The following is a 24,179-nucleotide window of genomic DNA, read 5'->3' as shown; positions in this document are numbered from 1 at the left end:
GAGGAGTATACTCCAATGCTGCTCAATGGGGCTGACTTACTGTAACTTCTAAGCAGGGGGACAGGATAACAAGGCATTTAGCACATGTATATTCATTGCTCTTGTACCCAGGAGCTGTACTTCCTGTATATAGAAGCATAAATAATGGCCACAGCAATGGAATACTCTCTACGTCCTCTCCTCCCTATGAATGACACCAGTGCCTGCTTGCTCTCTAAGAATAATGTGGTGTAATATTATGTAATGTGCAGATTCTGCCTCTGGTGGCAATGTGTGGTATTGCAGCTCTGTGTCTTCCTGGAATAAGATTCTGTAGCTCTGCTCTTATGATGTTAGTGCAGGATTGTGCTGTATAGTTTCCTACCTGTTTTATACTCACCAGCCTGCAGGGTGGTATCCCCCCTTACTCCAGCCTCACATCCAGTGCCCAGTGCTCAGTGCTGCTGCTGCTGCTGCTTCTTCCTCTGCACATTTCTATCAATGGACTGGAAGATGATGAGCTCCAGCTGGCACAGTTCCATGTGTGGAGCAGTCACCATGGCAGCCTGTCTGGAGTTGGTGTCCCTGTCCCTGACATTATGAATGGGTGACCTGATGAGAGTATTCCTGGAGAAGGCTGCAGGTAAATGATGCAAGCTCTGCCACTGCTTCACCCTCTTTACTTCCAAGCTGTCATGTCATGTAAGTACCAGATGTTATCTGTATATGCCCTTCAAGTGCCTCTCATGGTAGCAGTGCCAGCTACAGGACCTGGCTAGGTTTACCTGCAGTCCTATGTAAAAGCACAGATTAAACCATATAGCTGCATCACCTCTGCTATATTAGTGTGTGTTAGACTTTAATGATATATAATCTGTTATTACTTCTATACCTAGCTTGGATATATACTTTTGCAGGGATGGCAGCTATACACTATATTATCAGGATGACTATAGTGTTATATTGTGCATTACAAATATTGATACAATGAACACTTTTATTTTGGAATAGTTGAAGTTTACATTTATATTATACTATTTTATATATATTATAATATTTGTATATGGGGGTATCCAGACCCTGTTCCCCCAGCAAGTGGATGTACTGGTGAATATACTTAATATGATACAATGTTACATCCATTAGTCACATATACTGAATGTGTAAGAAATATTGGTACATGGGATAGAACCTAAGAACTTTTACATGTTGTGTATAATTGTTATATCTCCAATCATGTATGATACAAACTGTAAACTCAGCATTTTATAAGGTGGTAGTGTAGTAAAAGCAGGTATATAGATGGAATATAAGACAGTAAACATAGCTGATTTGCAAAAGTGGGATTGAGTAATAAAGCACATAGTATACAGTAGCATGTATACATTGTATACTTGTAGTAGTGTTACAGAGGCAGTTACATAGAACAAAAGAGAAAGTATCTCTACTTTGGATATTATATAATAACGTTATATAGACTTCAGAAATTATATATATATATATATATATATATATATATATATATATATATATATAAATAAAAGACAGCAACTACCTCTACATTGCATATATGTATAGTAAAGTGATATAGACTAGACATAAGCAATCATATAGTATATAGAACACTCTGATATACAGCCTAGCATCAAGCTCTCTATTGTATACATGTCGTAGTGTAATAAAAGCAGCAACAAAGGATAAAAGACATGAAGCATCTCCACTTTGCACCCATGTATTATAGTTTGGAACTGATATAGACTGGACATCAGCAGTATAGTGGAGTATACAGAATAATCTGCACATGCCAGCATTCTAGTCCAGCATTCATCTCTACATAGTATACTTGTATTGCTATACACAAAGTACACCACAAAGTCCTAGCTATGACTTCATGTCTTCATTCTTTGTCTGTATTAGCAAAATAAAGGTCATCATATGAAATGGACTCTATTGTATACTTGTATGTGTATAGTAATAGCTGGAATATAGAATGGCAGCCAGCAATCATCTGTCTATTGTATACTTGGAGCTATGTAATATACAGTAGGCAGTTGTTTAGAATAAAAACTCACAGCTGCCTTTGCATTGTATACATGTAGTATGGAATGACAGCTACCAGTCAGCTTCACATTGTATACCTTTGCCTTTGTAATAATAACAGTTATATAAAATACAAGTCATACACACACCTATATATATATTAATGGTTGGCATCCACATTGTATGTATGTGTCCATGCAAAAAATGTAAAAGAAAAGAAGCACATAGGCTGTAAGCCAGCTCTGCATTATATACTTGTATCTGTGTAATGTTCTATAAGTTAGATAGAATTGTAAATAACAGCCATCTCTGCATTCATAAGAAGAGTGTCACTGCATGTGAGCCAGCAATCATCTCTGCATTGTATACTTGGACTCACATTGGGCAGGTGTCTACAATGATGCATGTTGCGAGTTTGTAAGGTGGCATGGATAGGGTTAAACGTAAAAGCCCACATAAGGACTGGAGCCATGTAAAATGCTTGATCAATGCTTCTTCTATTGATATTTGTATTATATCAATTGGAATTTCATGCAGAAAAGAAAGTTCTCCGGTGTTGATCTCTGTTGGGGTTTCTCTGAGCCCCCAATTATATTTGTATTGTTTACTTGCACCTAAAAATGCATTTATACAGAGAACAATATAGCAGCCATCTCACATATATATATATATATATATATATATATATATATATATATATATATATATATATATAAAACAAGTCAGCAGCCATCTGTGCATTGTATACCTCAATGGATGTGATCCAGATATCTAGATAAAAGGGAAGGCAGTGGTCATCATTCTCTGCATTGTATATTGTACCTTTATCCACATAGTATTTCTATAGTGCAAGGTTATTAGACACTGACTGACTCTGTAAACCCATCTTCTTGAAGTGAGTGACCTACTTACTCTGTAATTAAATAATATGGTCGGCACACATCCTCTTATTACCTTGAAGTAGCGTTATGTAGAATTAATAGCCAATGGTTAAGATGGGTCACAGTTCAGCCACCAAACAGCCTCACTACAAGTCTTTCAGTAATGTAAGTCCAGAGTTTATTCAGACAACATGGCAGCAATCAGTGCCAGGGGTTGGGATCTATAAAGTTTTTCCATTTTTATAAAATTCTATTAGTCTTGTTTCAAAGCTTATATGGGTTTCATGCTGACATTCAGGGTAGCTACCTATAGGTGGCACTAGGAAGACAGTTGGAGGGGAGCTCATTTGCATATCTTTTCCCCATGAAGCATTGTCAGTACAGTAGCGCGAAGATTTAAAGTGATTCGGAGCTCTCTGCATCATAATGAATACTGATGCTGGTAGCTGTGAAGTCCAGTCCACAGAACACTGTCCATGCACAGAGTATTTTTCGGAGCTTATGACTCCATGCACAGCTTGATCTCCACACCGAGAAACTCCACAGGTCATAATCTATATGGGAATTTCTGATAATGACCTCAGAGGAAAGTCTATAGTTATATACAGTATGAAGAGGTGGCAAGTACACTGCACCAAGACCTTTTTAATAGCTTAATAAGTGTTTTTTAGTTTTAATGTAATAATTGTGTCACATCAAGAGAGGAAAAGTGAGCCCTATCTGAGCCTGGCCGTCTGGCCTGACCTACTTGATGTACTGCCCTAAGCAGCAGAAGCCAACTGGGCGACAGTCCCAATACTGCTAGGTGCTGGAGTCATCAGGAAGCCGGTAACACTTAAAAGGGTTATCCAGCGCTACAAAAACATGGCCACTTTCCCCCTACTGTTGTCTCCAGTTTGGGTGGGGTTTTAAAACTCTGTTCCATTGAAGTAAATTGAGCTTAATTGCAAACCCCACCTGAACTGGAGACAACAGTAGGGGGAAAAGTCGCCATGTTTTTGTAGCGCTGGAGAACACCTTTAAGCCACAGGACAGAATCGAGCGAGTAGTCACAAACACGCCAAATGGTCAAAAAAACAAAAAATACATTGCAGTACAGAATCAGGATCCAAGAGAATACTGTAACTGTCACAGAGGTCAAACACTGTCCGGAGCGAGGTACAAAAATCAGAATAGCAAACGCTGGAGAAATTCTGGAAAAGCCGGCAATGCTATACACAGACACAGCTGAGCGATCCAGGGAGTTTTATATAGAGTGCCCAGATCCCGCCCCTGCAGGTGATTGATGCAACCTCCTGCCTTTCTATTGGCCTGTGTGACACACCCTCTGCCCGGAGTGGCTGTACGCCTGTCACTCTAGAAGTCTCTGCACAAGCCAAAAAGACAGAAATGGCTGCACATCGCACTAATGGCTGACACGAAAGCTTATTCAGATACATTTAAAGCGTAACTGTCATTTCAGGGTCATTTTTCTGAAAACATTAAATATCAACAGTACAAGCGATTTTAAGAAACTCTGTAATAGGTTTTATGTACTAAAAGAGTTTCCTTCTGTACTAAAAAAGCAATCTCCCAGCCTCCCCCCCCCCCTCACTGCAAAAGCAGCAGGATTTCTGTCTCCATTATGTGGCTATGGAGAGGGGAGGGGCTGTTAGGAGTGACTGAGCACGGAGCAGTCCTGCACAGCACAACACCCTGCAATCTTCTCTCAGTAAGTTCATAGATAAGCACTGACCTTTCTGAAACCTGAATCCAGCGTTTTAGGTGCCCAGAGAGTCTACAAACAGCTGACCTTCATGTCATCTCTTCCTGCTCCCTCATCTCCCTCAGCCCCTCCCCCCCTTCATAGGCTTACAATGGAGAGAGCAGAACCCGTCTTCACTGGCTTCTCTGTAATGAAGACGTGTTTGCCTGATAATGCACAGATAAGAAGTCAGGGGGGGAGGCTGGGAGATTGCTTCTTGAGTACAGAAGGAGGCTTTTTTGGCTGATAAAACCTATTACAGAGTCTCTTAAAATCGCTTATACTACTGATTTCTGCAATAAAAAAAAACATGACAGTTACGCTTTAAAACCAACATCAGAAGTTAGTATATAATTTGGCCAAACCATATTGCCTCATGTACCACGTGCAGGTCTTCTGATACACATGAGTCCCTAACCAAAAAACATCACTGTGTCGGTCAGTGACCACAGTCCCCGCAAAACATGCGCAAGCAGAGAAGGGGGGCCACAGAATGGCCCTGCAACCCCATTGTCACAGGACCAGACCCTAAAGGGCCCCCCCAGACCCCGCAGGCGCCACCGGCGGAAAAAGTGGACGCCAAGCAACACAAGTGTGAACAAGCTCTTACCTCTCTCCATTCCTCTGCAGGTAGAATGGGAGAAGTCTCTAGCTGAACATCACCTGGGTGTGGTCAGAAGCCTGGAGCATTCAAAACTGCAGAGCATTTCTCCTTGCAGACTGGAAGCTGAACAGGGGAATTAGTGCTTCTAAATTACCTAGAGTGCAGGATACTATACTGCTGATTTGGAAACCTCCATTCACCATTCATGTACCCTCCATGTGCCCTCCATGTACTATCCATGTATCCTCCATGTATCCTTCATGTATCCTCCATGTACCCTCCATGTGCCCTCCATGTGCCCTCCATGTACTATCCATGTACTATCCATGTATCCTCCATGTCCCCTCCATGTATCCTCCATGTATCCTCCATGTACCCTCCATGTGCCCTTCATGTACTATCCATGTACTATCCATGTATCCTCCATGTCCCCTCCATGTACCCTCCATGCATCCTCCATGTGCCCTCCATGTGCCCTCCATGTACTATCCATGTATCCTCCATGTATCCTTCATGTATCCTCCATGTACCCTCCATGTGCCCTCCATGTGCCCTCCATGTACTATCCATGTACTATCCATGTATCCTCCATGTCCCCTCCATGTATCCTTCATGTATCCTTCATGTATCCTCCATGTACCCTTCATGTATCCTCCATGTATCCTTCATGTATCCTCCATGTACCCTTCATGTACCCTCCAGTATCCTCCATGTATTCTCCATGTATCCTCCATAGACCCTCCATGTATCCTCCATGTACCCACCAAGTACCCTCCATGTACCCTCCATGTACCCTTCATGTATCCTCCATGTACCCTCCATGTACCCTCCATGTACCCTCCATGTACCCTCCATGTATCCTCTATGTACCCTCCATGTATCCTCTATGTACCCTCCATGTATCCTCCATGTACCCTCCATGTACCCTCCATGTACCCTCCATGTACCCTTTATGTACCCTCCATGTACCCTCCATGTACCCTCCATGTATCCTCCATGTACCCTCCATGTATCCTCCATGTACCCTTCATGTACCCTCCATGTACCCTCCATGTATCATCCATGTACCCTTTATGTACCCTCCATGTACCCTCCATGTACCCTCCATGTATCCTCCATGTACCCTCCATGTATCCTCCATGTACCCTTCATGTACCCTCCATGTACCCTCCATGTACCCTCCATGTACTCTTCATGTACCTTTCATGTATCCTCCATTTACCCTCCATGTATCCTCCATGTATCCTCCATGTACCCTCCATGTATCCTCCATGTATCCTTCTGTACCCTCCATGTATCCTCCATGTACCCTCCATGTATCCTCCATGTATCCTCCATGTACCCACCATGTACCCTCCATGTACCCTTCATGTATCCTCCATGTACACTCCATGTACCCTCTATGTGTCCTTCTTTCCCCTAATGGTTATTATGTATTTCATGATTTATATTACATTAATATAGTAATATTATTTAAAGCGTATATACACCTGGATTCCTCTATGTAAGATATGAAATCAGCAGGAGACAAAGACCCTTTTCATGGTCCGGCACACTGACATATAAAAGACATTCTCCTCTAAATTAGCATACAATTGAATAGAGTAGACATGTGAAGAATAGCCATATAATATAAGAACCTATGTGTCCATTGTGAACTCCCTACAGCTGCAGAATATTGTACATGCCGCCTAATCTGATCACATAAAGATGGTTCATAATATCACTGTAATTGTATTATTCAAGGACTTCAGTGTCTCACATCCTGTGCTCCGATTCCTCCCAGAGTTTTAGATAGTATTATGTCTTTTTACAGCGCTCTCTCTACAATACTCTAAGTTTCCCTTAGTTTATGTGATCTGCTTATTGGTATCTCATACTACTCCCTTTTGTGACACCGTTAAAGGAGAAGTCCGGCGAAAATTTTTGTTAGAGTATTGTATTGCCCCCCCCCAAAAAAAAATTATACAAATCAAATCACCAATATACACTTATTACAGGAAATGCCTATAAAGTGCTTTTTTCCCTGCACTTACTACTGCATCAAGGCTTTACTTCCTGGATAACATGGTGATGTCACTTCCTGGAAAACATGGTGATGTCACTTCCTGGATAAAAATGGTGATGTCACTTCCTGGATAACATGGTGATGTCACTTCCTGGATAACATGGTGATGTCACTTCCTGGATAACATGGTGATAACATAGTATTTTATTGCCCCTCAAAAGTTATACAAATCACCAATATACACTTATTATGGGAAATGCTTATTAGGTGCTTTTTTCCCTGCACTTACTACTGCATCAAGGCTTCACTTCCTGGATAAAATGGTGATGTCACTTCCTGGATAACATGGTGATGTCACTTCCTGGATAACATGATCGACCCGACTCCCGGAGCTTTGCGGGCTGTGGCTGCTGGAGAGGATGATGGCAGGGGGACACTGAGGGACACAGGGCACTGGAGGGACACTGAGCATCCCCCTGCCATCATCCTCTTCAGCAGCCACAGCCGCAAATCTCTGGGAGTCGGGTCGATCATGTTATCCAGGAAGTGACATCACCATGTTATCCAGGAAGTGACATCACCATTTTATCCAGGAAGTGAAGCCTTGATGCAGTAGTAAGTGCAGGGAAAAAAGCACCTAATAAGCATTTCCCATAATAAGTGTATATTGGTGATTTGTATAACTTTTGAGGGGCAATAAAATACTATAAGAAAAATTTTCGCTCGATTTCTCCTTTAAGTTATAGGCACATAATTGCAATGGGACCTGAGACTTCTTCTCCCAAAGCCATATGCACTTCCTGCAGCCACCACCAGGGGTTGGGGGTTTCATAGCGGTTTTGTACATGCATTGCTATAGTATCTGTGCAATAAAATCTGTGAGTTCAATGAGAACAGAGCCTTATCATACTGATTTCTGGTGAGGGCGCCCTCTAGTGTTAGGTGAGTGAGCAACACACAGGATGTCATTACTAGGCCTGGATATTCTGAGCTTACACCGCTGATTCCACTCTATGAATCTGCAGCTACAGTGCCTAAAATGTTGGGGGGTTTTTTCCCGTTTTTTTTATTTTTAGAAGTGTACAGCAATTATACTGAACACGACCAATACCGTAGCTGTTCTTTTTGCCTGTTAAACACAATGGGAGTAAGCTGAAAGTCGATTCTGAGAAGCCCTTTCTAGTGAGAAGTAACATCTGCGGCTATTACTGTAAATGTCTCGGGAACATTTGCTGTCTCCCTTTACAGTATGACGTGATGCCACCAGCTCCGTGTAATTCACTTTCTGCCTCTGATTCCTGTACATTATCAAAAACCTAATTATGCTAAGCTGGGAAGCCGACAGCGATGTGGATAATCACCTTACATAACGCTACCATACTCATTGTGGCAGCCCACCAATACAAGCTGGAGAGGAGGCATGCTATGCTAATGTGCCAAGAAATCATAGCTAACTAACTAACTGCAAAGGGAATGTGTTTCTTTTACTAATGAGACCCCGGTACTGAAACATGGGCTTTTTTCTAATAATTTTTTTTTTCTGATTGTAATCTATTTTGATTTAATTTTTGTATGGTATGGGAGCTGCCAACTCGCCTGCGCTGTTTTTAGCAGCATTTAGTAATATGCTTTACAGCAAGACTCATGGACATAGACAACAATAAACAGAATTGGTCCCCCTCTGGAGAAAAAAAAAATGTCAAATCAAATGGTGTTAGAAAGTTGTGCTGATTTGTAAATTACTTCTATTTAAAAATCTCCAGTCTTGCAGTACCATCTTGTATGTCCTGCAGGAAGTGGTGTATTCTTTCCAGTCTAGCACAGTGCTCTCTGCTGCCACCTCAGTCAATATCAGGAGCTGTCTAGAGCAAGAGCAAATCCCTACATTAAACCTCTCTTGCTCTGGACAGTTTCTGACATGGACAGAGGTGGCAGCAGAGAGCACTGTGTCAGACTGGAAAGAATACACCCCTTCCTGCAGGACATACAGCAGCTCATAAGTACTAGAAGACTGAATATTTTTAAATAGAAATTATTTACAAATCTGTATTACTTTCTAATACCATTTGATTTTTTTTTTAAAAATCCCTTTTTTCCTCTGGAGTACCCCTTTAAGATGAATGTGAAACATTACTGAGTAGCCCCCTTTACCCGTTACTTGCTTGGGTGTTCAGATATGTCCCATTCGTTTCTGAAATAAAAGGAAGTCCTGAGACTTTTGACTCACCCTGTAGAGAGCATCATAGTCTCTTAGGTTGGCCTGATTGGCAGGTACATGGATTGGGGCTTAGCTAAAGGAGTGCAGAGGTATAAGCTACAGCTGGGGTCTTAGACATGAAGGGGTCCAGGTTTTATAAATGGCACATACACTACACATGTTACATCCCAGGAGCCTCAGTATTAGCATGACGGATCTCTGTTGTTATTACATCTACTATTATGCCTGTAGTGTCTATGACTTATCTATTAAATATCTTATTAACTTCCACAATTACCTCCTATAAATGGCAGCCATTAGACACGGTGCCCAGATACCATGACAGCTCTTCACGTTACAATGGATAAGTGGAATATAATTAGAAATAAATCTCTTCCCTGGTGGGATCTGCCTGACGTCCTGTATCTTAGTGGTGGTATATATCGCTGCAGGTAAGCGACTTTATCATAGGAGGCGTTTAACTTGATTTCTTTAATATCTCTTGTAGAGCATTGCCTGGGGTGCTACATTACGAGGGTCCTGTATAGGAAGCGGCGCAGGCAATTTCATGTCATGTACGACACATAGATTAGTGCTTCAGGGGTAGGAGGTTTGTTACCAATTTATCTGCTTATTACTGAGACTTTTTTGGGGGGGGGTAGCTATATGCGCTGATCAGTCATAACTTTACCTAATACTGTGAAACCACCCAAAATGCATTGAACAGTGACCTACTATAGGCAACAATGGCTACTGTGCAGAATGTATAGTTGGTTGAAGATCCGACACACTAAATCTGGATAAGGGGTCTTCTCAGAGAGGTGGTCTTTTGTGGAGGTTTCTCCGTATTGTATAGGTCCCCCTTATGTTACCAACACAGCCTCGACCCATCAGGCCTGGACTCCACAAGACTTCTGAAAGTGTCCAGCACCAACTTTTTTCAGCACTTTGCTCCACAGTAGCTTTTCTATAGGATGATTGAGCATTGGGCACCCATGACCCTATCTCTGGTTCACCACTTTCCCCTTGCTCAAAAAATGTCCACTTTCTTCCAGAGACAGCACCACTCTTGTCTCCAAGTCAGGTGTGGTTTGCGATTAAGCTCCATTCACTTCAATTAAACCTGCAGAACCTGAACCCAAACTGGAGGCAAGAGTTGTGCTGTCTCTGGAAGAAAGAGGAAGGGATAACCCCTTTAAGTACTGTATACTGGAAATACATGAAACCAAGACAGGCTTTTTATCCCCTGAAAGTGTCCATATCCGAGAGTTTTATCCAGGCATTCACTCAATTCCCTTTTCTAGCCAAGATTGTGGGGTGCAGTGCTGCTTTTAACTGATTTGGGCTCTTCTGCATACTGTAGTTAAGGAATATCCCTTTAATGGTGCGTTCACACCTACAGGATCTGCAGCTGATTTTCTGCAGCAGATTTCATTTAAATAACTGAACACAGCATCAAATCTGCTGCAGATCCTGTAGATGTGAACGCACCCTAAGAATAGAATTTCTTTCCATTGTCTCATTTCCCTTCTCTTCCAAGTTGTGATCCACATTGAAATGAATCGAAACCTCAGAAGGAGGAACTTGGCAACTATTTTGGTTAGGACTTACTGAAAACCCAATTCTTTTGCATCCCAGTTTACAACGTTGTCCTCTTTGTATGTGTTTTTCTCTTTGAGGGATACGCTGGAGAAAAAAAATGAAATTAACCTGTGGCAGAAAGTTATACAGATTTGTAAATTACTTCTAACTAAAAATCTCAAGTCTTCCATTACTTATCAGCTGCAGTATGTCCTGCAGGAAGTGTTTTATTCTTTCTAGTCTGACACAATGCGCTCTGCTGCCACCTCTGTCCATGTCAGGAACTGTTCATAGCAGCAGCAAATCCCCATAGAAAACCTCTCCTACTATGTCATCACTTGTCTTCTTATGTTACAATCTACATGTAATTTTTCTTGATTAGATGTACACCATTCTTAATGTACCGAATTAATGCTTCTACAGTTATAACAAAAAAGAAACAGTTCCTGACATGGACAGAGGTGGCAGCAGAGAGCACCGTGGACAGAGAGACTGGAAAGAATACACCACTTCCTACAGGACATACAGCAGCTAATAAGTACTGGAAGGCTTGAGATTTTTCAATAAAAGTAATTTACAAATCTAAATAACTTTCCACCATCAGTTTATTTAAAAACACTTTTTTTTTCTCCTTTAATTCCCTGACTATAGGAATAACATACATTAAATTGATAGACACAAGGGTGAAGGGAGAGTGGGAGAAAACACATAAGGGAGAAGTGTCTCTCTGCCTATACAGTTCGGGCACCTGGGTGACTATATGCAGATCTCTGTAGCCTCCATCATGGCTGACTATATATTTAAATATCTTCCTGGCCACATCTGTGAGAAGGACGTGTACTGCAACTAATGGACGTCAGCAATGTAACATATCACAAAGAACATAACATACCATGAGAGTTCTCAGGACATTGTTCACACTGGTGAATGCTCCGATATGTGCTCACAGTTCTTATTAGGATGTTCTTTCATATATAAGTGAAGTCACATACTATGGCGACGTCCCTGAGGCCGTGTTCCTGTTTAGTAATATCTACTCTGCCATGTATCGCTAGGAGCACAGCCTTTCATATAAGCAAAGTAGAAAGAGTCTTTTCCCTTTGTTGTATGTGATAAGGACGACCTGCTGTGTCTGAAGATAGAAGCGGCCTTCTCCAGCTTCTGGCAGATAGACTGCATCCATAATCATACCAACACTCCTGGGAATACAAAGCAATAGCTGACATTGCTCTATGCTCATCTATAAAGGATGATAGACATTTACTATGTACTGACATCAGTGGCGGACATATCACTTGTGCAGCCTGTTCAGCTGCACAGGGGCCCAGGCCAATGGAGGGGCCCGCCAGGCTCAGAATCTAAAGTGTCAGCTCAGCATGGCACATGTCTGTAGTGGGCCTCCCAGGCAGCATCAGCACCCAGGAAGTGCGGGCTCCCTGCACCTGTGGGGCCCACTGGATGCTGTGCCCGGTCGGGGCTGGTTCTCCTCTCTCCTCCTGCACGCTGCTGCTGACAGCCCCTCCTGCACTCCACTGTCCTGCATACCTTGTGTGAGGAGGAGAGGACAGAGCACATGTGGTGACAGGGGCTGGAGGGATCCTGCAGGGTTATGGCTGCCAGGGATGGGATGTGATGACAGGGGCTGGAGGGGTCCTGCAGGGTTATGGCTGCCAGGGATGGGATGTGATGACAGGGGCTGGAGGGATCCTGCAGGGTTATGGCTGCCAGGGATGGGATGTGATGACAGGGGCTGGAGGGATCCTGCAGGGTTATGGCTGCCAGGGATGGGATGTGATGACAGGGGCTGGAGGGGTCCTGCAGGGTTATGGCTGCCAGGGATGGGATGTGATGACAGGGGCTGGAGGGGTCCTGCAGGGTTATGGCTGCCAGGGATGGGATGTGATGACAGGGGCTGGAGGGATCCTGCAGGGTTATGGCTGCCAGGGATGGGATGTGATGACAGGGGCTGGAGGGATCCTGCAGGGTTATGGCTGCCAGGGATGGGATGTGATGACAGGGGCTGGAGGGATCCCGCAGGGTTATGGCTGCCAGGGATGGGATGTGATGACAGGGGCTGGAGGGGTCCTGCAGGGTTATGGCTGCCAGGGATGGGATGTGATGACAGGGGCTGGAGGGATCCTGCAGGGTTATGGCTGCCAGGGATGGGATGTGATGACAGGGGCTGGAGGGGTCCTGCAGGGTTATGGCTGCCAGGGACAGGACTGTGAAGAGGAGCAACAGCAGCAGCTCTGACAGTGAGTGATTAAAATTGGTATCTGATTGATTGCTGATTGGTTGCTAGCGGCAACTGAGACAGTTTCACTTATCACCATGTTTGATAAATCTCCCTCTATATATTCTAATTACCCACAATGGGAGTAAAATGGAGTAACTGTGGGTTGAATGACCTGACCATTGTAATCATAGTGATCTGTCATACTGTTAGTTCAGGTCATCAGATCGGTCACCAGAGCACAGGATCTGTGGCCAACACATGGGTGCAAACATGGCCTATATTATAATCAGCAGACCTCTTTATATCCTCACCCATCATTATTAACCCAGTATACTGCCATATATCCACACACATCATTATATAGCCTGTATACCTCCATATATCCTCACACATCATTATATAACCTGTATACCTCCATATATCCTCACACATCATTATATAACCTGTATACTTCCATATATCCTCACACATCATTATATAACCTGTATACTTCCATATATCCTCACACATCATTATATAGCCTGTATACCTCCATATGACCTTACACCTTATTACACCATTACACCACACCATTATTTCACCACTTTACCTCCATTAAGCATTACACATTTCTCTTTAACCAATGTATCTCCTTATAACCTCACACATCCCCATACAACCAGTACACCTCCTTACAACCTCACCCACCATGTATAACCAGTATACCTCCATATATCCTAACACATCATTATATAACTAGTATACCTCCATATAACCCCTCACTCCCCATGTACACAGGGCCGTATTTACCACTAGACACCCGTGGTCTGGTGCCTAGGGCAGTACCTTGCAGGGGGGCAGCACCTGGGAGCAAGGGTAAAGAAATAACTTTTTTTTTGTTTCCCATCTCCTGTTCAGACTTGCCAGTAAGTCTGGTGTCTTTTCGAGGGCGAGGTGAAGGGTGATGTTATCCAGTCACAGTATTGGCGGTATTGGTAAGGTCTAGCATGGCAGTGTTATCCAGTCACAGTATGGTGGTATTGGTCAGGTCTGGTGTGGCAGTTTTAACCAGTCACAGTGTGGTGGTATTGGTCAGGTGTGGTATTGCGGTGTTATCCAGTCACAGTATGGCGGTATTGGTCAGGTCTGGCATGGCGGTGTTATCCAGTCACAGTATGGCAGTATTGGTCAGGTGTGGTATGGCGGTGTTATCCAGTCACAGTATGGCGGCATTGGTCAGGTCTGGTATGGCAGTGTTATCCAGTCACAGTATGGCGTTATTGGTCAGGTCTGGTGTGGCGGTTTTAACTAGTCACAGTATGGCGTTACTGCGTGCACCGCATTTATCATTTTTCAGGGGGAAAAATGATAGTGAAACTTACGCTAGCTCTGAGCTGGTGTAGGTTTCATTTTATTCGCGCGGACGGGCTCCATGCACTGGGGATTTATGTAGAGGCAATGCGCCTCTACATAAATCCTCTGAGCTCCGGAACTGCATGGACATTTGTAAGCCCAGCGTAAAAACCGCTGGACTTAATAAATGTCTCCCCTTGTGTTTGTATCCAGAGTGCTGGAAACATAACACATGGCAGTGTCCTCTCAGACATGTTGGATGGCCGACTGTTTTCCATCAGAAGCCGCCTATCTGGATCCGCTTTCCTGGGGTTTTATTGTTTGTGATTATTTAGACATAATGAAACAATTCAGTAAAGCAACAAGTCATGATGCTGTTTAGAGTCGGCGGCTTCCAGCGGACATGGTGTGTAATATCTGGGTATACATCATTATAGCGGCTCGGTCAGGCTTCTCTGTTAGGACAGTTAATAGAGCGTCCCGTCAACCAGGTCATGTACACACCAGAATGGCGCAGTGTGACAACAATAGCGGAGGAGGGAGGATGGAATAGTCGCAGCCCCGGGAAATCTTCCGACCTGAAGAATATTACATTGATCAAGCTGAGAGCAAACACCATCTATACTCACATGTGAATAAACATAACTATAAGAGAGGCAAAACACACGAGACGAGTGGCAATTACTGGGTACTATATCTATGCTGCACAGTAAAGCTCAGGGATCCAGGTATATGTCAGCCTCTATGGGAGCTGTACAAATCTGTAAGCAGTCATATGTATTTACTGTATATAAATATGTATATTGTATTTATACACCAGCCAGACCACTGCTTTTAGAGTAGAGTGGTGGTCAGTAACCTAGACAACAAGCTGTCAACAATGGGAAGAAAGAGAGCAGCATGTCAGGAGAAGGAGGCAAGTTTGCTAAATGATTGTACGTGCAAAATGATTTAACTTGACGAGCCCTAGAAATATACCAACTAGAGATGAGTGAAGTGAATCTGGCGAATCCAGATTCACTGCAAATCATGCTGTCAATTTGCTTTGTTTTGAAGAGTGAATTCAGTGCGATTTGTTCCAAAATTTGCAAACATGGTGGGCATATGTTTACTTACAGTACTGCCATTTGACAGGAGCAAGGGATTATCCATTATGCCTTGCGGCCGTCCAATTAGCTTCAAGCCACATACCTCTCAACCCCTTCCTGGGGGTGGGCAGAGGAGAGAAGGATCATCACAGGCATTTAGGGCATTTTTTATGCCACAGGTCAACCAATGTGAACTGCTGTCCTGGGAGAAAGTGTCATTTTACACTGCTCATTTACCAATATCCACTGCTGTGCTGGCAAAAAAAAAATATATTACGCCACTGATTTACCAACATCCACTGCTGTCCAGGTTTCAAAAATTAGTAGTGCTCTGCTTTGTGCCCCTAAATGGTAATAGTGTCCCCTTTGTGCCCCCACACAGCAATAGTGTCCCCTTTGTGACCCCACACAGCAATAGTGTCCCCTTTGTGACCCCACACAGTAATAGTGTCCCCTTTGTGCCCCCACACAGCAATAGTGTCCCCTTTGTGCCCCCCACACAGCAATAGTGTCCCCTTTGTGCCCCCACACATTAATAGTGTCCCCTTTGTGACCCCACACAGTAATAGTGTCCCCTTTGTGCCCCCACACAGCAATAGTGTCCCCTTTGTGCCCCTCACACAGCAATAGTGTCCCCTTTGTGCCCCCACACAATAATAGTGTCCCCTTTGTGCCCCTACACATTAATAGTGTCCCCTTTGTGACCCCACACAGCAATAGTGCCCCCTTTGTGCCCCCACACAGTAATAGTGCCGTTTTTGATGTCCCACAAAATTATGCTGACTATTGTGACTCATACAAAGTAATAATTCCCTAGATAGTAATAGTGTTCTCTTGCCCCTGTCTCCCCCAACACAGTAATGCTAACCCCTTCTTGCCAGTAAAATGCTTCATTTTGGCCCTGTTAAATACTAATAATACTAAGGTCATGCCCCAGAGAGTAATAATCACCCCATGTTTTCCCCAAAACGTTACTATTTGCCACCACCCAATAAAAAATTTCACCTCTGTGAAAAAAAAAAAAAAAAAAAAAAATATATATATATATATATATATATATAGTTAAATTCACCAAACCCCAACCCCATGACAAGTGGAATAGCTGGGGCCTCGTCTGGTCTGAGGTTAGTGGTTTGGCGTGATGGACAAATGACATTGTGCCATCTGAGCTGGGAGGCAGACACCCCATGCATAGTCAGGGCATTTTTTAGACCATAGGCTTAAAGCAGCTTAATGCTCCAAAAAAGAAAGAGAAGGGGCTTGGTGCCTTAGCGTCTCTATCACAAGTTTTGACTCTCTTGACATACACACAGTTGAAAGTGGCATTTATTTAGAATCCAGGGGATTGGGCCAAAGTGCAACATGGACATCTGGTGGTATATGGTGTTATGATAGACATGTGTGGTGCAGTCACTTTCAGGAGCTTCTGTTCTTCGGAGTTATGTAACTAGGGCACATATGCTGCTTGGTAATATTTTCATCTTTTCTATATTCTGATTAGACATAAACCATTCTCTCGAGTATGTACTGAGCTGCTATAAAAGAGCATTGGATATAACAGTACAGAACTGATTTCTTTCTGCCAATGCAATTTCCTCTCTCCTTTGTATTCTAGGACGTAAGAACTGAAAATGCCGATGGACAAAAATGTGTCACTGACCTCCAATTTCTCATTTGGCACCTCGTTGTTGAGAAGAGACGGGAATAAGACGTTTGAAATAGCTCCTCAGCAGGTGGTGGTTGGGTTGTTACTGACTGTTATTGATCTGGTCACCTTCTTGGGGAATACAGTGGTTTTCATTTGCCCTGCAGTGGAAAAGAGACTAAGGACGGTGACCTATATGTTCATTATGTCCCTGGCTATGGCGGACCTCCTGGTGGCATGTCTAGTAATGCCGTTTAGGTAAGAATTTATTTCTATTCTCTATCGTAGTATTGACTTCTTTACTTTCATATAAGGAATATCAGGATTTTTGAATACTGTGATATTCTTTGCTTTCTAACAAACAGCGCCCAGCCAGACAGCAATAAGGGAGTACTACTCTCTGGCTTACCTTTGTGACAGAGAGAGTCCACTTTAAAGGGATTGTCAAAAAAACTATTTTCATATGCAATATATAGGAATGTTGAGATAATAGATGGCGATCAGCTGTGAGAATCCTGATCTTTAGATCAGAGGGAGAGAGGCTCCAAAGAGCATCGGGAGGACTTAGACCTGAACACTTACTGCCAGGTTTCACCACAAAAAAAAATAATAAAAATTGGATTACTGACGGTAGCAATGGGACATCAAGTAATCAGCTTATTGTCTAGGGACCTTCTAACAAGTAGTGATTGTCAAAAGTAGACTACTCTTTTAAACACCATGCCTGCCCCAGTCGGATGCTTCTGTTTCCACCTCAGTAAACAGGATGAATATTGGTAAACTCTACAACCTTGAGGTTTAACATCGTTGGTTTAAAGTAACCTTTCTCCAGGCTAAACATGGCAATTGTCTTCTCTTGAGTCATCATACAACAAAAGAAAAGAAAAACCCTCTGTGGAGGAAACATTTAAAGAACCATGGCTGATGGGTCCTCCTTCAAGCTCAGGATTTCTCTCTGAGGGACTCTGCAAGGACAGACTCTTTAAGTGTTTTAAATATAAACCCCGGTGGCAATGGACCCTAAGACACTACCTTATTCCCAAACTGAGTTAAGCTGTGCATCCTATTGATGAAATAATGCTACTACTGGTTGTCCTGGGTCCTATCAGACATCTGGTTTTGCTGGCTGAAGCAGCAGCCACTGAAGTGTGTATAGTATTCAGAGCAATGGCTGTCCATGATTGAAGCAGGTTTCCTTTCTTGTTCATAGAAGGGGGTCTAAGGGGCGAGACCCCCCCTCCCTAGTGTGACTCCATATGCTCTTGAACAATGACTATGATTGTCATTTGGTTACTTTGTCATATTACTTGGGGTATAGTTTCCTGAAAAGTGACTCATCATATAAAACTAGAAGTGCAGATAAAAGATTGTCGACAACAAAAAAACCTTGAAACAATGATTACTTTGTTCTTGTTTGTGTATGACGTATCCTAGATACACAATACACTCATTATTTCAGCACACCATCATACCTATGATCCCTGTAAACAAAGATTTAGTTTTTTATACAATTACAGCAACTTTAGAGCACAACAAGCTGGAAACGGATGTGCTTCATAGCTGCTAATCCCTATATACTCTTTGGCAAAAAAAAAATAATGCACCAAGAAGGAGATATTGGAATTAAGATGACATGTGTGATATGTGTGATTATAATGATGATATATGTAAATATATTAGTACTAGTAGTTATAAGTTTATTGGGGAATTAAAAGGAGGCTATAATACCCTGTTGGGCATCTGGCAAGGATGTTTTACAGTCTAGTGCAGATATTCCTGGGAAACCCTTACTGTGTTTGCACGACCATTATCCTGCAAATGGAAGCCATGAGAGTCAACACATGTGGCCGCAAGATGTTCTGTACATATCACTGAGCTGTTAGTGTCACTAGAGGTGACTGACTGTCTTGTGTGATGGCTCCCCAGATCATCATACCAGCAGGGGACAGTGTGTCAATCCAGAGAAAATGCAGGATCTAAGCGCTCACCACAAGGCATCCATCCTCTAACCCAAGGATGGGGAACCATCGGCCCTGCAGCAAAGCTTTGGCTGTCCAGGCATGATGGGAATTGTAGTTTTGGAGGGCCAAAGGTTCCCCATTCCTGCTCTATCCCAACCATTATTGCATTCAAAAGAGAACCTGAATTTGTCACTAAAGATTATATGGTTCATAAACATAGAAGATTGTTGGCAGAAAAAGATTACTTGGTCCATCTGATGCACTCTTATATTATTTGCTTTCTTAATTACTTAGGATAGATATCTGTATATATGTCTATCCCAGGCAGATTTACCTACCACATCAGTTGGAAGTTTGTTCCAAGTATCTACTACTCTTTCAGTAAAGTAATATTTTCTCATGTGGTTTCTGATCTTTCCTCCACATAACCTCTCCCTGTGTCCTCTTGTTCTTGTGTTAAGTTTTTTTTATTAAGAACAGAGGTTAAAACTTGAATGTTTCTATCATGTGCCCCTTCCCCTTCTTCCCTCCAGACCATACAGATTTAGATCCTAGTCTTTTCTTCCTCATCCTACTGGTTATACCTCTAGCTTTATAGCCCAGCATACAATTTTCTTTCCCCACTGCCTGGTTGAACTGGTGACTCATATTAAGGCTGTAAGAAATCACTACCCTTAAATCCTTCTCTGCTGAAGTCTAACACAGAACTGCCGATAGGATAATCGGTTAGAGGATGCCTTCTTTCACAAGCATTATTTTATATTTGAAAACATCAAACTACATTTTCCATTGTTTGAACCAATCATCTAGTAAAGATAACTCATCAGTGTCATCAACAAAGAAACAAACCGTACTTACCAAACCTTCTCCTATATCACTATCCTTACCTACCAAACCTTCCACTATTTCACAATCCTTACCTACCAAACCTTCTCCTATGTCATTAACCTTACCTACCAAACCTTCTCCTATGTCACTATCCTTACCTACCAAACCTTCTCCTATGTCACTATCCTTACCTACCAAACCTTCTCCTATGTCACTATCCTTACCTACCAAACCTTCTCCTACGTCACTATCCTTACCTACCAAACCTTCTACTATGTCACTATCCTTACCTACCAAACCTTCTCCTATGTCACTATCCTTACCTACCAACCCTTCTCCTATATCACTATCTTTACCTACCAAACCTTCTCCTGTGTCACTATCCTTACCTACCAAACCTTCTCCTATGTCACTAACCTTACCTACCAAACCTTCTCCTATATCACTATCCTTACCTACCAAACCTTCTCCTATGTCACTATCCTTACCTACCAAACCTTCTCCTACGTCACTATCCTTACCTACCAAACCTTCTACTATGTCACTATCCTTACCTACCAAACCTTCTCCTATGTCACTAACCTTACCTACCAAACCTTCTCCTATGTCACTATCCTTACCTACCAAACCTTCTCCTATGTCACTATCCTTACCTACCAACCCTTCTCCTATATCACTATCTTTACCTACCAAACCTTCTCCTGTGTCACTATCCTTACCTACCAAACCTTCTCCTATGTCACTAACCTTACCTACCAAACCTTCTCCTATATCACTATCCTTACCTACCAAACCTTCTCCTATGTCACTATCCTTACCTACCAAACCTTCTCCTACGTCACTATCCTTACCTACCAAACCTTCTCCTATGTCATTAACCTTACCTACCAAACCTTCTCCTATGTCACTATCCTTACCTACCAAACCTTCTCCTATGTCACTATCCTTACCTACCAAACCTTCTCCTGTGTCACTATCCTTACCTACCAAACCTTCTCCTATGTCACTAACCTTACCTACCAAACCTTCTCCTATATCACTATCCTTACCTACCAAACCTTCTCCTATGTCACTATCCTTACCTACCAAACCTTCTCCTACGTCACTATCCTTACCTACCAAACCTTCTACTATGTCACTATCCTTACCTACCAAACCTTCTCCTATGTCACTAACCTTACCTACCAAACCTTCTCCTATATCACTATCCTTACCTACCAAACCTTCTCCTATGTCACTATCCTTACCTACCAAACCTTCTCCTATGTCACTAACCTTACCTACCAAACCTTCTCCTATATCACTATCCTTACCTACCAAACCTTCTCCTATGTCACTATCCTTACCTACCAAACCTTCTCCTACGTCACTATCCTTACCTACCAAACCTTCTACTATGTCACTATCCTTACCTACCAAACCTTCTCCTATGTCACTATCCTTACCTACCAAACCTTCTCCTATGTCACTATCCTTACCTACCAACCCTTCTCCTATATCACTATCTTTACCTACCAAACCTTCTCCTGTGTCACTATCCTTACCTACCAAACCTTCTCCTATGTCACTAACCTTACCTACCAAACCTTCTCCTATATCACTATCCTTACCTACCAAACCTTCTCCTATGTCACTATCCTTACCTACCAAACCTTCTCCTACGTCACTATCCTTACCTACCAAACCTTCTACTATGTCACTATCCTTACCTACCAAACCTTCTCCTATGTCACTAACCTTACCTACCAAACCTTCTCCTATGTCACTATCCTTACCTACCAAACCTTTTACTATGTCACTATCCTTACCTACCAAACCTTCTCCTATGTCACTATCCTTACCTACCAAACCTTCTCCTATGTCACTAACCTTACCTACCAAACCTTCTCCTATGTCACTATCCTTACCTACCAAACCTTCTACTATGTCACTATCCTTACCTACCAAACCTTCTCCTATGTCACTATCCTTACCTACCAAACCTTCTCCTATGTCACTAACCTTACCTACCAAACCTTCCCCTATGTCACTATCCTTACCTACCAAACCTTCTCCTATGTCACTAACCTTACCTACCAAACCTTCTCCTATGTCACTATCCTTACCTACCAAACCTTCTCCTATGTCACTAACCTTACCTATCAAACCTTCTCCTATATCACTATCCTTACCTACCAAACCTTCTCCTACGTCACTATCCTTACCTACCAAACCTTCTCCTATATCACTGACCTTACCTACCAAACCTTCCCCTATGTCACTATCCTTACTCAACAAACCTCCTATATCACTATCCGTACCTACCAAACCTTCTCCTACGTCACTATCCTTACCTACCAAACCTTCTCCTATATCACTGACCTTACCTACCAAACCTTCTCCTATGTCACAATCCTTACCCACCAAACCTTCTCCTATATCACTAATATTACCTACCAAACCTTCCCCTATGTCACTATCCTTACTCAACAAACCTCCTATATCACTATCCGTACCTACCAAACCTTCTCCTACGTCACTATCCTTACCTACCAAACCTTCTCCTATATCACTATCCTTACCTACCAAACCTTCTCCTATGTCACTATCCTTACCTACCAAACCTTCTCCTATGTCACTATCCTTACTCACCAAACCTCCTATATCACTATCCTTACCTACCAAACCTTCTCCTATATCACTGACCTTACCTACCAAACCTTCTCCTATATCACTATCCTTACTCAACAAACCTCCTATATCACTATCCTTACCTACCAAACCTTCTCCTACGTCACTATCCTTACCTACCAAACCTTCTCCTATATCACTGACCTTACCTACCAAACCTTCTCCTATGTCACAATCCTTACCCACCAAACCTTCTCCTATATCACTATCCTTACCTACCAAACCTTTTCCTATGTCATTTACAAACATAAAAAAAAGAACAGGACCCAGAACAAACCCTGCTCGGAATTTGCACCATTAACAAGGACCCTCTGATATCTATCTGTCAGCCAGACACAAATCCTGCTTCTCTTAGTCCATTGATGTTTCCCTCTCTCAGTCAAATGGGCAAAATGGATCATTGAGGCATGTGTAATAGTCAGCGATCTCTCATCAACCGGTACACTGCCCAAAAGAAGCCAGTGAGAGCCTTTTTACAGGGCAGCAGTAGAAACATGTTTGCGCCCTCTTGTGGCAAGACCCAGACCAAGCTGTAATCCTTTACATGTCTGCCTGACACAAGTGCGGGATGAGTTTTGCAGCAATTTTTTTTTTGGGGGGGGGAGGTGCATTTTTTTCTGCCATGTATCTCATATGAAATACATAATGCTGTTTGTCAGAAACCACAGATCGCAGAACAAACTGGTTTGCAGCTTAAAGGGGTTGTTCAGTGTCAGTATGAATACCCTTGAATGGAGCCAAATAAATGTCTGTTTGTGTTGTTGAGATTGGTGGGGGTCCTGAAGGTCTTGCAGTATGTCTGCTGCCAGCTCTAGACAGGATGGAATGTAATATTAATAATTTTAAAAAAATCATTCTTTTCATTTACTGACAGCCAGTGGAACCTGAAACTGAACAGAATATGAAACACGAGTATGTTTAATATTATATACACGTTCCCAATCAATACAGGAGCCTTAATGGATGGACTGAATAGTTATGACCATTACTAGTAATGAATTATAGCCAGGCTACTGTTACCAAATACTGCAGCATGGGAGCACTTTGGTCCATTGCAGATGCCGCTGGCCATGGTGCTGGACGTAACTGTCTTCATGCCACATGGCTAGAGCCATACTTGTATATATACTACCTAATCCTACTGACAAGATACTGATATAGGTCAAATTAACTTAGCAGTGTTCTGAACCCAAACCATTACCAAGGTCATAAATAAGGATGGACCTTCCATGTTCTTTTTCTTTCAAATCAACTGGTTTCAGAGTTGTATAGATTTGTAATTTACTTTTTTGAAAAACTTAAAGGATAACTCCGGCGGTACGGTAAAAAAGAAAAAACACAGACACCTGCTCTGGACAGTTCCTGACATGCACAGAGGTGGCAGC

At 42.6% G+C, this 24,179-nt stretch overlaps 1 protein-coding gene across 2 annotated transcripts in view; it reads left to right on the top strand.

Moving 5' to 3' along the window:
* The first annotated feature begins 595 nt into the window (after positions 1 to 595).
* The window catches only part of LOC138796715 (histamine H2 receptor-like), a 39,151-nt gene continuing 15,567 nt past the window's right edge, over positions 596 to 24,179 (top strand). The window contains exons 1-2 of one of the 2 annotated variants that reach the window (XM_069976358.1): positions 596 to 681; positions 17,306 to 17,593. In XM_069976358.1, coding sequence (XP_069832459.1) covers positions 17,322 to 17,593 — 272 coding nt within the window. In that variant the 5' untranslated portion in view covers positions 596 to 681; positions 17,306 to 17,321. Of the gene's footprint in view, positions 682 to 14,071; positions 14,126 to 17,305; positions 17,594 to 24,179 lie in introns of those variants that run through there. The other variant, XM_069976359.1, reaches the window with a different exon arrangement.

Source organism: Dendropsophus ebraccatus, chromosome 7 (assembly GCF_027789765.1).
Source record: "Dendropsophus ebraccatus isolate aDenEbr1 chromosome 7, aDenEbr1.pat, whole genome shotgun sequence".
Lineage (NCBI taxonomy): Eukaryota > Metazoa > Chordata > Amphibia > Anura > Hylidae > Dendropsophus > Dendropsophus ebraccatus.
This window is presented reverse-complemented; position numbering and strand designations above follow the sequence as displayed.